At 50.2% G+C, this 14302-nt stretch overlaps 1 protein-coding gene across 1 annotated transcript in view; it reads right to left on the bottom strand.

The window, feature by feature from the left end:
* The window catches only part of LOC144798074 (uncharacterized), a 51102-nt gene that overhangs the window by 15260 nt on the left and 21540 nt on the right, over positions 1-14302 (bottom strand). Inside the window, exon 3 of the mRNA XM_078668848.1 lies at positions 3378-3500. Within this exon, the coding sequence (XP_078524974.1) occupies positions 3378-3500 (123 nt within the window). The remainder of the gene's footprint in view (positions 1-3377; positions 3501-14302) is intronic.

Raw genomic sequence — 14302 nt, 5'->3', positions numbered from 1 at the left:
ATCTGTTCCACACATCCAATAGCCCATGATCAGTTAGTAATTGAAATAGAGCCTTGATGATCCGGGGTTTCCTACCTTTATAGTTTCTCCTCCAATTTTGAAAAGCGTCAGAGGTCAAATTTATATTAAGATCCCCACACAAGAATAACAGAATGGGCCATGTAGCAAGCTCCCCATTCAAATATTCCAATATTGGGGCTTCATCAAGGTTAGAGCCGTATATTGTACAGAGGGTAAATATACCCCCCCCTGTCCTACATTCCACAATGGCCCAAAATCATCCAGATGTGGATACACCACATCGGGCTGAATCACCCGAAGCTCTCTGGAGACCCTCTGCCTTTTATTATAATTATTTAACCCTCACACATTCAGTGTCCATATTCGAAGGCCTAAATTTGCCATAAATTCAAGGTTGCCATACCTACAGGCCTATACGCAAATCTTTTTAACCCTCTGTACTTTTCTTTGCTGCTTTGAATCTTCCTTTTTCTTTTACTTTTGCCCTCCTCTTTACCCTCTCTACCACCCTCCCCCCAACACCACCCCTACAGCACACCCCACAGCCCCACTACCTTGAGGCTTTAGAACTGTTAGTCCTAGCGGTGACATGCTCCCTACACCTAAAAGTCCCTCCCACACCCGTGAAGTCCCCCAACAATTGAACCTAACAAAAAAAACATTAACCTACAGATCAACAGCTGGGGGGTATACAACTTCATAAACAAGAGTTATGCAAATAATTAGGCATAAGAGCACAAAAGGAAGCTGCAAATCTGATAATAATTCTATAAGCCTAATCCCTCCTTATCCTTCTTTGAGGGTTTGCAGAAACTCTTTCGCCAAAATTTCAGAGGTGAAAAACCTAGTATTCCCTTTATGGATGATTTTAAGTTTGGCTGGCTGTAGTAAGAAAGCTTGGGTCCCCTTAGTTTGAAATGGTAGAATAAACTGAGGTAATTGTCAGCGTTTCTCTACCGTCTGATGGCCTTAATCTGGCCTAACAAAAAATTCAACCCCCTTGCCAACTCTTTTCCTATCGGGACAGGCCAGATCGGAAACTGCTTCTCATGCCAAAAAAGTTGTTAAATTAAATCAGTATGGCCCTTGGTTTAGCCACTTCTGCCGACTGACCTGGCCGGGCCCGGACAGAAAAGGGAAAACGGTGAGCCCTCTGAATCCTCTGTCTACCAGTCCCATTGAGTTCATTCTGGAAACGCCTCAGTAAACAATTCAATAATAAATTTACAAGGATCCTGTCCTTCAACCCCCTCAGGAATTTGAAAGACTCGCAGATTGTTCCGCCGAGCTCTGTTCTCCAAATCAATAAGTTTCCATAGCATATCATCCTTCACTGCACGTAAAGTCTCATTCATCGTCTTTTGTGCAGCTAGTTTATCCTCCAAATACGAAATACAGGCTTCTGCCTCGGTAATTCTTGCAGTAAACTCTGAGCAAGTCTTGGCGATACGCCGTACTGAATTTTGTAATTTACGACAGACATTCTGTGTCCTTTGGCTTTCTAATCGCGTTTCCTCCCTGTGAGTAATCACTGTTCGATATATAAGACTCAAGGATACCTCTTCTGATGGCTCTAGTGTTCTTCGCACCACAGAGGGGTCAGATTTATCCAGGGTTCTAACCATTGACTTTTGCACCGGTAAAGAGGAATTGGCAAAGTAGCAAGATTCCTCTGTCAAAGCCCTTTTATTCCGCATTGTCTGGGGGCTCCCCTCCGATGAATCCCTTTCCGTATCCTCAGGGGGTGTAGTACTATGCTCACTCAGTTCATCCCAATGTTGAGCCATATGCGTTTTCCCATTTCTCATCATCTCCTCATTGGATATATCCGAATGATCTGATAATGACAAGAACTTATCCACAAGATCCACCAACTCCGCCTCCTTCGTTAGTGAATCTAGACTGAGTGACTCTGTCCTATTAAGAGCCCCAGCCAAGCCAACCGAGCCATTTTCACTTCTAACCACAATGTTATTATCATTACAAAGCTTCTGTGGTACAACTGGTTCAGTATCTTGGCAACCCAGTTCCAGGGGTTCAGCCCACTGTTGTTCACTCCTGCAGGATTGCGCCCATCCTTTTTACCAGCGCCATTAGCCAGATCCATATTGCTGCCAGATATTAAATTGTCCAAGGCAACAGCGTCATACAGAGAAATCTGCTGAGCACCTGAACTCTCCTTCATGATGACCGGGGGAACCAACAACAGCTTCAACACTCAATGTTCCTAGGAGCTTGTCTGTTTGGGGATTCGGAACACCCTGGATCCCCGTTTTCCCACTCTTCCCACCTTTGCCTTGTGAGAAAATTTGCGGGATAGTGCATTTTGCGGGACTGACCATGCCCGTAGAGTTACCACGGGCACAGCTCTCGTCTTTATTTGTTTTACCATTGAGATTAGAGGCTTTCTTACGGCTCAGCGGCTCCGCGGTTTTTCCTACCGTTCCGGAGACAGTTCCAACAGCTGCCACTGTAGCAGCAGCAGTAGCACCATCAGCCAGGGCCTGGGCTTTCCCTCTAGCTCCTTTAGGCGGCATTATCGGTGTTCTGCGATATCCTGTTCTCGACTCTCCAGTAGTTTTGCCTGCAACAGTTGCTGCTTCTCGGCTCGGCGTCTACGCCCGGCTCCTTGTGGCTACAATGTATCTAAATCGGATTTTGCTGAGATAACCTGAACATGCCAATATTACCAGGACTGAGCTTCGCACACCTCGGTAAGTGCTCAGACCCACTTTCACCCTCTCATCCTCTCACTATCCACAGTACATCTTCTTCACGGGTGTAGGAGGACAGGAGCTACCAGCTCACAGGACTGAGCTGGGGGCCGCCATCTTGCCTCTGTCAAATGATATTCTATATGTAATATTCTGATATATAGTTCTGTTGATTTCTACATTCCCACCCACTGTAAAACTAAGACAGTGTTCTCATTATAAGAGCTGCTATATTTCTTGTAATTCCCATGATATCCCCAATTCCAACAAAATCCCTTCTATTTCCTTTGGGTAACTGATTAGACTTTTTCATGTCAGTAATATCTTGGTTTTTTTGTGCCCCATTGCGTCTCCCATGCACTACTTCTGCCAGGCTCTCTACTCACATCCATTGTGGCGACAAGTTAATCATCCTGTGCAAAATTTTTCAGATACTTTGAGAGAGCCATCTGTATAACCCTGTTAACCATTCAATCGCAACACTGCTAGTTTCCATACCGGCTGCAGACCATGATGGAACTATCTGGAATACCAAAGTTCTGACTGAAGGATCAGAAGTAATTCTGCTTTGCCCTGAAGGTTCTGAGGTTTTCCAAGACTGAATGAATGATCACCATCTGTCGGTGAGAACCTGTTACTTACCGAGTCCGTCAAGATGCTATCCAGAGTGTCAGCAGTCACCAACATGTTGCTCATTGTCACCTCCCTTTGAGTGATGGTAGTATACATAGAATGTACAATGGCTAGTTCCTGCATGAGTGTTAACTGGAAGAAAAAGTACATTTCATACTTGTGATTAACAGAGTCAATCAGGAACTTATTCACAAACTGCAACATACTGCAAAATGCTTATCCCAAAACCTTTGTCTGAAGACCTCTGCCTCCACCTCTCTTATCTTTACTACGAGATCTTTGCCCTACACATACAACTATAATTTTGTACTACCCGTGGGAGGGATGGGAGTGAGTGGCTGGAAAACAGGTAATAGTTATTACTAAATGGGAGAGCTTTAGGTAAAGGTAGTTAGGGTATATATATTCATTAAAAACCAAAGGTTATAGGGAGGTTACAGTTAGGTTCAGATTTTCCACACTCAAAACCATAGAAATTCAGCAGTTATAGCTAGAGTTATCTCAAGTAACTATAACTTGTGCCTAAGGTAATTATAACTCAACCCCGCCATGAACTGTTATCTCATGAACAATTTGACAGCAAAAGTTGCACTGATATTATCAATAATATCAGAGAAGATGTCACGAGTGAAGTAAAATGTGAGGTGCATGGTGACCTTGTGAGTTATAGTTGCCTTAGGGCACAAGGTATAGTTACTCCCCATTAGTAACAGTGCCAGACCATTGGGAACGGGGTCCCTAGGGCTTGAATCAGCCCGGGGAGGGGGTCTGCGTGCCCCCTCACCCTTCTTACCTTTATCTGTACCCCAGAAGATGGAGTCCGAGGCTGAAAACGGTAAGGGGCCTATGAGCTGCCCTCTCAATATTTTATAAAGCTGGTCCCCGGGAAATGGGGACATCAGGGTTGGCTCATCCTTGGGAAGTGGGCCACGTACACCTCTGACCTATATGCATATACAAAAATTAATGTGCCCTCAAGTAATACAACTGGTGCTATGTAAAGCGCTTTGATACCCGATTCGGGTCAAGTTCGCGCTATATAAAACTCTGTAAAAAAAACAAAAACATGGGACCTTACCCGCCCAGGGAATTAAAGAAAACAAGCACAGGAGACTGTACTTGTTTATTTTTTTTTGATTTGGCCACAGATGCTCTGAGGCATCTGTCTGCACGATGAATTCTTTCTGGAAGTCAGGAGTGGCCAGCACCGGAGCTGTGCACATCGCGCGCTTCAGTGTTTCGAATGCCTCCTGGCAAGCAGCCGTCCAGATCACCTTGCGGGGCTGCTTCTTGGACTTTAGCTCAGTCAAGGGGGCTACGATGGTACCATATCCCTTGACGAACCTGCGGTAGTATCCCGTGATGCCGAGGAAAGCTCGGACCTCAGTTTGGGTTTTGGGGGGCTCCCAGGCCATGATGGTCTCAATTTTGGCCTGGAGGGGTGGCACCTTACCCCCGCCCACCATGTGTCCCAGGTACACGACAGATCCCTGTCCAATCTGGCACTTGCTAGGCTTGATGGTGAGGCCAGCGCGTTACAGAGCCTGCAGCACCTCCTGGAGATGCTGCAGATGGTCTTCCCAGGTGCTACTGTAGACAGCTATGTCATCCAGGTACGCCGCTGAGAAGGACTCCAGGCCAGACGCCACCTGGTTCACCAACCGCTGGAAGGTGGCCGGAGCATTCTTGAGCCCGAAGGGCATCACTCTGAATTGGAAGTGGCCCTCGGGGGTGGAGAACGCTGTCTTCTCCTTCGCTCCATCGGCCATGGCAATCTGCCAGTACCCTGATGTCAAGTCGATGGTGCTGAGGTACTTAGCTGCTCCCAGCCGGTCAATCAGCTCATCCGCCCGTGGGATCGGGTGAGCATCTGTCTTGGTGACAAAGTTCAATCCCCGATAGTCCACACAGAACCGAAGTACTGGTGTGGTGCCCGGTGGGGCCGCTTTCGGCACCAACACGACCGGACTAGCCCACGGGCTGCTGGAGGGTTCGATCACCCCCAGCTCCAGCATTTGGGCCACCTCACCCTGGATGCTGTTCTTCACTTTCTCGGACAGCCGGTAAGACTTGGTTTTTACTGGCGGACTATCCCCTGTGTCCACATCATGGGTACACAGATGTGTAAATGAGGGAGAACAACGAGGCGTGCTGCGCCAATACCTGGCGGCAGTCCCTCTGTTGCTCTGGGGTCAAGGATGGGGAGAGGACAACTCCCTCCACTGAACCATCATTCTCCTGGGCCGCCAGAAGGTCAGGAAGAGGCTCACTCTCCTCTTCCTCGCTCCCATCCGTCACCATGAGGAGAGCATGCTCTGATCGCTCATGGTGATGCTTCAGGCGGTTGACGTGGAGCACCCGATGGGGCTGACGGGGGGTCTTCAAATCTACGGCGTAGGTGGTCTGGCCTCGACGCTCAACAATCTCGTACGGACCAGTCCACCGGTCCTGGAGGGCACTAAGCTCCCCAGGCTCCATGACCCACACCTTCTGTCCAGCGTCCAACTCCACCGTCCGAGTGTTGCGGTCATACCACTCCTTCATGACGGCTTGGCTAGCCTCCAAGTTGTCTGATGCTTCCTTCCACAGCTTGGCCATCTGGCTGCGGAATGCCAGCATGTAGCTGACGACATCACGGGGAAGCTTCTTCGAAGTCTTCTCCCACCCCTCCTTAACAAGGCTGAGGGGCCCCCGAACGGGATGGCCATAGAACAGTTCGAAGGGGCTGAACCCGACTCCCTTCTGTGGTACCTCGCGGTATGAAAACAGCAGGCAAGGAGGGAGGAGGATGTCCCATTTCACCTCAATTCCTCTGGCAGGCTCCGGATCATACCCTTCAAGGTCTTGTTGAAGCGCTCTACGAGCCCGTTAGTCTGGGGGTGGTAAGGAGTGGAGAACCGATAGGTCACTCCGCACTCCTTCCACATGGCCTGCATGTAGGCCAACATGAAGTTTGTGCCCCTGTCTGACACCACGACCTTGGGGAATCCCACTCTGGTAAATATCCCCATCAGGGCCCGCGCCACCACAGGTGCAGTGATGGTCCTCAGAGGAATAGCCTCTGTGTACCGAGGGGCGTGGTCCACTAACACCAAGATGAACCGGTGTCCCGCAGAGGTCGGAAGGTCTATCGGCCCAACGATGTCGATACCGGCCTGCTCAAAAGGGGTCCCGACCACCGGGAGCGGTTCCAAAGGGGCCTTCATTTTGGTCCCCATCTTGCCACTTGCCTGGCAAGTCTTGCAGGTCTTGTAGTAGGTGTCAGAGACAACTCTAATCCTGGGCCAATTAAAATGTGGGACTAGCCTCGCAAAGGTCTTGTCCTGGCCCAGGTGTCCAGCTAAAGGAATCTCATTCGCCAATTCCAATAAGAAGGCCCGGTAGCATTGGGGGACCACTAAGGCCCTCGAGGATCCATGCACCGGAACCTTAGGCTCACTGTAAAGGAGGCCATTCTCCCAGTACACGTGAAAACTGCCGGTCTCCTGTTGAATCACTTGGGCTTCGGCCTGTCGCCGCATGCCTTCAAGCGTGGGGCACTCCTTTTGCGCCCAACAGAATTCCTCCCGGGTAGGCCCTCCTTCCACATGCCACTCGGCAAGGGTCGGCTAGTCCCCCACGGGAACAACCTCCACGGACTCCGGGGGTACCTCCACAGGCTCCCCATCTATCACACGGGGTGTGTTCTCCACTCCATTCTCCCCTGCAGGACCAGCATTGGGTTGGGCCATTGTCTCAGGCTCCAACACGAGTTGAGTTTCTTGACGGGCAGCCATGGACCGCGTGACCACACAAGTCCACTCTGGTGACCCCAGCATCTCAGTGTGGGCCTTAAACTCCACTTCCTTCCAGGCAGTATGTTCCAGGTCGTTTCCTAGCAGACAGTCCACAGGCAAGGCAGGGCTTATCGCAACTCTCAACGGGCCTTGAACTCCTCCCCAATCAAAGGGAACCTGAGCCACGGGATAGTAGCTCAGACTGCCGTCAGCCAACACAGCTGGATGGAACACATCAGGTACTACTTGCTCAGGGGACACCAGCCGCCTCACTACGGTGGTCATGCTGGCACCTGTGTCCCTCAGAGCGTCCACCTCCTCCCCATTGACCTTCACCCTCTGCTGGTACTTAGCAGTATTCCATGGTAAGGGCGTCACTGGGACCATCTCTCTATCCCCAAGTGAAACCAGGGTCAGGCCTGTCTTCTCCCCCTCCCTATCTAGGGGGAGCTCCATCCCAAGTGCTAAACTAGCCACCCCAGGACTCTTGCCACCTGTGGGGGCTGGTGGTCGTTTGCGACACTGGGCATCTCCCTTGTAGTGTCCAACATCCCCGCATTCATAGCACCGGACAACTTTTGGCTGCTGACTCTTGTCAAGGTAAGTGGGCTTTGGGGAACTGGACTGAGGTGGGGCACCTACTCCTCTCCCAAACTGTCTAGTTTGTGGGCCTCGTGAGAACTCCTTCTTTTTATCTCCCCCCTCTTTCTTCTGGGGGCCGCCCTGTCCGCCTTTTGGGCCATCTCCCCCGGGGGCCTTGTGTGACACCCGGGTGCTGACCCAAGTATCCGCCTCCTCCACAAGCTCACGGGGATCAGTCAGCTTGCGGTCCACCAGATTTTGGCACAGCTCCGGAAAACATTTATCCAAGAGGTTCTCTCTCAAAAAAGATTGTACAGGCCCTCATAATTATGCACCTCGCTGCCACGCACCCAACAATCCAGAGCCTTACGGGCATAGTCAAAGAAATCCACCCAATTCTCAGTGGACAGCTTATGGCTGCCACGGAACTTTTGGAGATACCTTTCAGGGTTGAGGCCGAACTTTTTAATGAGCGCCTCCTTCATGGGGGAATACCTGAACTGGTCTGCCTTATCCAAGTACAGGAGGGTGTCCCTGATGTTGGGAGGTATATAACAATACAGGCCACCTCCCCAGTGTTTCTCAGGCACCCCATGGGCGGTCAAGGCCACTTCATACGCCTCCAACCACCTAGCAATGTCATCCCCCTGTGTGTAACTCGCGATCACCTCCTTGGGTAACCAAAATCTGGGCTCCTGTTGAACCCCTTGTACGCTGCCACCATTGGGACTTCCTGGTGCACCCAATTGCAATGCTCGCAGCTCCATTTCTTTAAGCTGGAGCTCGTGCGCCAACTTCCTTTCTTCCATAGCTATCTTTCTTTCCTCCAAAGCAAGCTTCTTATCTTCCCTTTCTCTTTCCCTCTCGTGCTCTAGTTTGGCAAGCTCCCACTTCAATCGCCTCTCCTCCCTCCTGTCCTCATACTCCTGGGATGACGCACTCCCCCCAGATACTCCCTGCCCCGGAACGTCTTCTTGGCAACACATTGTCGGACATATCATTGTTGAGCAGGCCTGGGTCTTCTGGAGTGCCCGCCTCCCCTTGCGTGACCTGTCCCTCCTGTTCCCCATCCCCTCTCTCCTCTGGGTGGACCCTTACCCATGCCCTCAAGGCTGTACGGAGTTCTTCCTTTGCGGCTCTCCGCCCAACCGGCACCCCCATCCCCTGACAAAATTCCCTAAGCTGCACCACTGTGTACTCCTCCAGATCGGCTAGCTGGAACTCCATTTTGCCAGGTGGGGACCCAGATAAAATCAAGGAAAGATATTAGGACGTGGGTACAATACTGGGTCAACACAGGTCTCTACGCACTCTACAGGCTAGACAGTGGGGGGGTTAATTGAGAAAGGTTGTAGGCACGATAGGTGTCCAGTCTAATTGCAGCGCACTCTGTCCCACTGGAGGGTGCTGTATAGTCACAGGTCCTGGATCCCACCGCTCGCCACCAAATGTAGGTACTGAGGTCACCATTTCCCCGGGGGTAGCCTGGCATGAGCAGCTAGGCACCTGAAAGCTCAGGTGTTAAGTGACTACACAGCACACGCATCCACTGAGACAATAAGTGCAGGCAAGGACATAGACTACACCAGTTACGTTTGATTCAAATTTTTAAGCTTTTATATAAGATTAGAATCAGGGCAATCAAAAATTCACAGTAGCAATAACTTATTAGTTTCCCTTAAAAGCACATGTGTCTCATCACTCAGCAATAAATACTTAAATGAATAAATATTAAATATTAGATAACCGTGGGCTTGGCAACAACCTTGTTCCTAATCAGCACCTGCAAGGCAACCTTTATAAAGACATTCAAATAACATTGCATCAAGCATCAATAACCATTTCTTCATGTAAGCAACCATCTCATTTAGTGACTAAAAGCATCCAGGAAACTTTGCCTTAGACAAGAGTAAACCGTCCATTAAGTAGGAGTAAAACATTTCATTCTGTATTAATGGACATCACAGTGAAGATTGGGCATCAGCTCATTAGGTGAGAGAACTGGGCATTCATTAAGGCACAGATACCCCTGTATTCAGCAAAAGCACTTCCTTATACCACCATTACCCAAGCATCAGGGCCTACACCAGCTGGCATTCGTCTGGACCCGAGGCAGGGGTTAACCAATGTCTTGGCCCAGTTCAGAGACCTGGCAGTCTCGCAAGAACTTCTCCACCACCCAGAGTCATCTAAGGCCAACAGGGCCCAACCATGATGTTCCCCGGGGGAGGGGCGAATTCCGCCCTCCTCCCCTGGGGGTGACATTCTATCTTAGGCCCTCCGGGGCCCTTGCGGCGGGTCAACTGGTGTAGGAGGGCTCAGGCTCCTTCGGGAGCTCTCCGGTGGTCTGGCACTGTGAGGGGCAGTCGCGAGGTGCAGCCTGGCTTCACGAGGCCCCGCGGGTGCAGCAAGCAGGAGAGGATCTCTTGTTCTCGTCGAGCGCTGCTGCGGGATCTGCCCCGGGTCCCAGACCTACCGAGTCTCACTGGGCCCAGGACCAATCGTAGGAGACAGGGAGGAGGCGCGCCCGCAGATGCCGGTTGCAGAGCAGCCTGCGGGGGCGTGTAGGCCTCACGCTCGACAGCAGGAAGTGGTGGAGGGGGCGCGACTGGTGACACGGCAGGCATCCCCTCACCATGTGACAGGGGAGGCAATGGCTTCGGGCCCGGAGCGGCCTTGTGGAATGTGGCGGTGGCCCTCTCCTGGTCCCAGGGGCCACTGAGGGGGTGATGAAGGCAGCACCGGCCCAGGGAGTGCCAGGCTGCGACGGTGAGTTCCGCAGCGCTGAGGGGGCAGTCTCAACTCTAGCGCTTCGTGACAGAAAGGCGCTCTGGCCTCACAGTGCTTCGTGAAATAAAGGGGCTCTGGACTCACAGCGCTTCATGAAAGACAGGGGCTCTGGCCTCACAGCGCTTCCCAGTGGGGGCACAGTAGACGAGCGCTGGATAGATAATACATGCAAAATAGCCGTTGCAGCTATCAGGCAGGTCAGCATTCTAGCGCTGAGGGGGGGGAAGAGCGCTTCTCAGGTGGCCCAAGTCACTTCAGGTTTAGGCTCGCAGTTCAGTCAGGGGGGGTTGGCGCAGAGAGGGGAGAGCGCTTGGCAGGCAGATCAGTACCTGGTTGATCCCCAAGATTCCTGATTAGCGCGGGAAAGCTTCTTCTTGGCGCGTGTTGGTTCTGACGCCCTTTGTTTGTTGTTCCTTGGTTTCTTGAGGGGGGGGTAGAGTTGAAGGCTTGACAGCAGGTCACTTCAGGTGGTCCCTGGGTTCCCCTCCCGCCGGGCCAGATCAGTGGGCTAGTTCAGAGTTCCTCACTCTACTTGGAAGGCAGCACCTAAGCCCTGTCACTCCCAGTGCTAAATCTCCTGCGTGGGTCCCCCAGGTCAGTGATGCCCCAACTCTCTACTCTGCTCTGACTGGAAAGTTTCCCTCCCTTTCCTTATATAGCGACAGTTGGCAGTTGGCAGTGGCAGTTGGTGTCACCTCCCCTGTTCTAGAAGGTTCCAGGAGCTTCCCTCATTCTAGCTATGGGCAGGCTGGAAGGCTGGCATTGGTACATTGTTTAAGGGTTCCAGTCAGCTCCTGGCTACTAGAGTGCACCTAAAAAGACCACGCTGCCGTAGCAGGGGTCAGTGGCAGCCATCTTAGGGGAAGAGAGCACCTGCACCTTAACATTGGGAAACAATGGGAAGGTGCCCAGAGACCTATGGCCAACAAAAAGTAGGTGGGAAAAATGAGGCCAAGGCGAAAAAAATAGGGAAGACCACCCTAGGCCTGACAGGTCTAACATTAACCTTGAATCGTACCAACAGAAATCTATGCCTTTCATTAGATAGGAGTGAAAGGAAAGCTCCATACCCTGAACAGTTTTTAAAAATAAATGCCCCTATACAATGGGTTTCACAAGCTCTATGTGTTCATGTTGTAATAAGGGACTTTTGAGAAACAAGTCTCTCCCTCTTTTGAGTTCCAGGGGGTACGGGGACTAATAACTGCAGTATATGTTCACCCAACCCATGCTGGTAAAAGCTGCCTTCATATAAGCAATCCAAGGGATTTGATGCATGTTGTCAAGGGTCAGACAATCAGACAAAATCAGTCTATTTATTTTGCATCCCTCTCCAGTCTATATCTTGATCCAGCACAGCAAGGGTCTGAGAGCAAAAAGGTCACCAATGTATCTAAAACAAAGTTCCTGACGAACAAAAAAAGCTGGGGTACTTTGTGGACCCGCAGAATACACCTTAAAATGTATTTTCTGTGAGTTCAATTTTATCGACCGTCATGTAACCCCATACATCACTGTCATATAGCTCCTTGGAGAAGCACTTGGACTTAAAATACTTAACTAGAGGGTCCAGTCACCATGAGGCCAACCTCTGTGCAACGCTAGCTACAGTCCCGTGGTCTTGACCAAATCACAAGTCTTACCCTCAACTAGGGGTTTAAAACTCATATTAGCATCAAATAGCACCAGCAGGTAAGAGAAAGCTGTGACCTTACCCAGGGTATGACTCCCCACCTTGAAGGTTTTGAAACTGGTGGAAATTCAGCGATGTGAAGAACTCTCTCCGCAAGTTGGGCTTTCAATATGATATGCTCTACCCTGCCTGTCTATGAGTTGAGGTCAATGGGAGGCCTCGCTCCTTGACAACCCAGCAGAGGCAAACGACTTTTGCAAACACTTTGCTTTCAAGTCCTCCTCTTCTAGACAGAACACGCTACAAAGTACTGGATCACCGACTCCTGCTCCTTAGTCCCCTTAGAGCTGATATGGCCTGCAGTATTTGGATTCTCCCTCAAAATAGGGACTACTTCTGCATAACACATGTGGACTGCCCCAGACAGTATGCTTTGCTCATCATTTCCTTTCATATTACTTTTTCCATACAAATGCTGTTTATATGTGGTTGATTCTTCCTTCCTGCTTCAGCCATTCCTCTAGGAACGGGCCACACCAAGCAAACACGTCAACTCTCCCCCATGGAGAACACTGCAGTAGCCTCATTGGGATTGTTTAGTTCTTTGTTTCTCCTTTTCGGGGCTTTATTGGATGTTTTCCTATATAGTGGGGGTGGGGGGGGGGATAGGTGTGGGCCCTTTCTGCTTTCTCTTCAGTTTTGTATTTGTTTGTTACCCTTTGCACAACAGGTACACTATATGCCAGCGTATGACATGGCGCTGTTCTTTTAACACCTGTTTACTCTATGCCATCTCAGAAAGGGCCTGTAGAGGTGATAGACATTACTTCCCTTACATGAAAGATATGTGGCATCAATAATCCACGTAAAGGCAAACAAGTCCTCTCATATCTGTCGCGACATAGCCTTCCTTCAGGAAACATGTCTCCTACCTAATGGCGCCCAATCATATGCGACTACTTGGGGCCCCCACCCCGCTATTTCTCCTCTCATGGCTCCTATTCCTGTGGATTCTGCCCCCTCATGCATAAAAGCAGCCCCTATTCCCTCCATAAATGTCACTCGGACCCAAATGGATGCTATTTAATCCTACAAGGCAGCTTCACTGACAAACGAGTACTATTAGTCAACATATACGCCCCGAACACTGAGTATCCACAATTCTTTCAGGAGTTTTATGCCCATATGGGACATGCAGATGCCAACTTTGCTCTTCTGAGTGGGGATTTCAACATGGTACATACTCTAGCATTGACTCTAGTACCCAGCTGAGTGGTTATCCCCAATCATGGGAAGCACTCCACCTTATATTGCAGACGCTTATGCTCTACAGGATATCTGATGTGCTTAACAGCCATCCACACCTGGTTATACCTTTTACTCTGCCCCACATGATATTTTGACATGGCTAAATTATTGGTTCTTGTCTGCTAATGTTTCACTCTGGACTACAAAGGTAAAACTTCTACCGCAAACTCTATCAGATCATAGCCTGTTCTCTTAACCCTACAGGTCCCCTATGGATGTAGGTCAGAGCGCACCTTGAGTATCCATCACTAGGCTATACATGATCCTGTGTTCTGTAGCGAACTCCTTCATTCCATCGTCCACTACTTCGCAATGAACTCGGGTACGGTCTCCACACAGGCAACCCTCTGGAAGGCCTTTAAAGCATATATCCATGGGGTGTGCATATCCAAGCATCTGAGTATCCTATGAGATATCCACTCCCAACCGCAATGCTTTTAAACCTCCAAGGTATAGACTTAAGTGCCTCCTAAGGTGGCGGCCTCCAACTCCATTGACGTTTAGTATTGTTGAATGAATTTCGCGATCTGGCTGATAGGGAAATCGCATATCTAGGGAAACACACCAGGGCTCCGTGCTATGGTGAGGGGGCGCACCCGACCGCACTCTTGTGCGGATAATCCACCCTAATCACCTAGGTAGTTATGTCGATGAATTGCGCACCGTCTCTGAGTTCTCTGTTTTTGCTGGCGAAGATGTTCTGGCAGAGTGCTATTATGAACTCCTTTGTACATCCTGCACTCCTGACAATGCACCAGAGATCCCATCATACTTGGTGGAGATCGCCATAGGTCTGGCCCACTGATGGCCAATGACAATTTTTTAGCAAGATGATTTTTTGCGAG

The sequence above is a fragment of the Lissotriton helveticus genome, chromosome 12, assembly GCF_964261635.1.
Source record: "Lissotriton helveticus chromosome 12, aLisHel1.1, whole genome shotgun sequence".
In the NCBI taxonomy this organism is placed as follows: Eukaryota; Metazoa; Chordata; class Amphibia; order Caudata; family Salamandridae; genus Lissotriton; species Lissotriton helveticus.
This window is presented reverse-complemented; position numbering and strand designations above follow the sequence as displayed.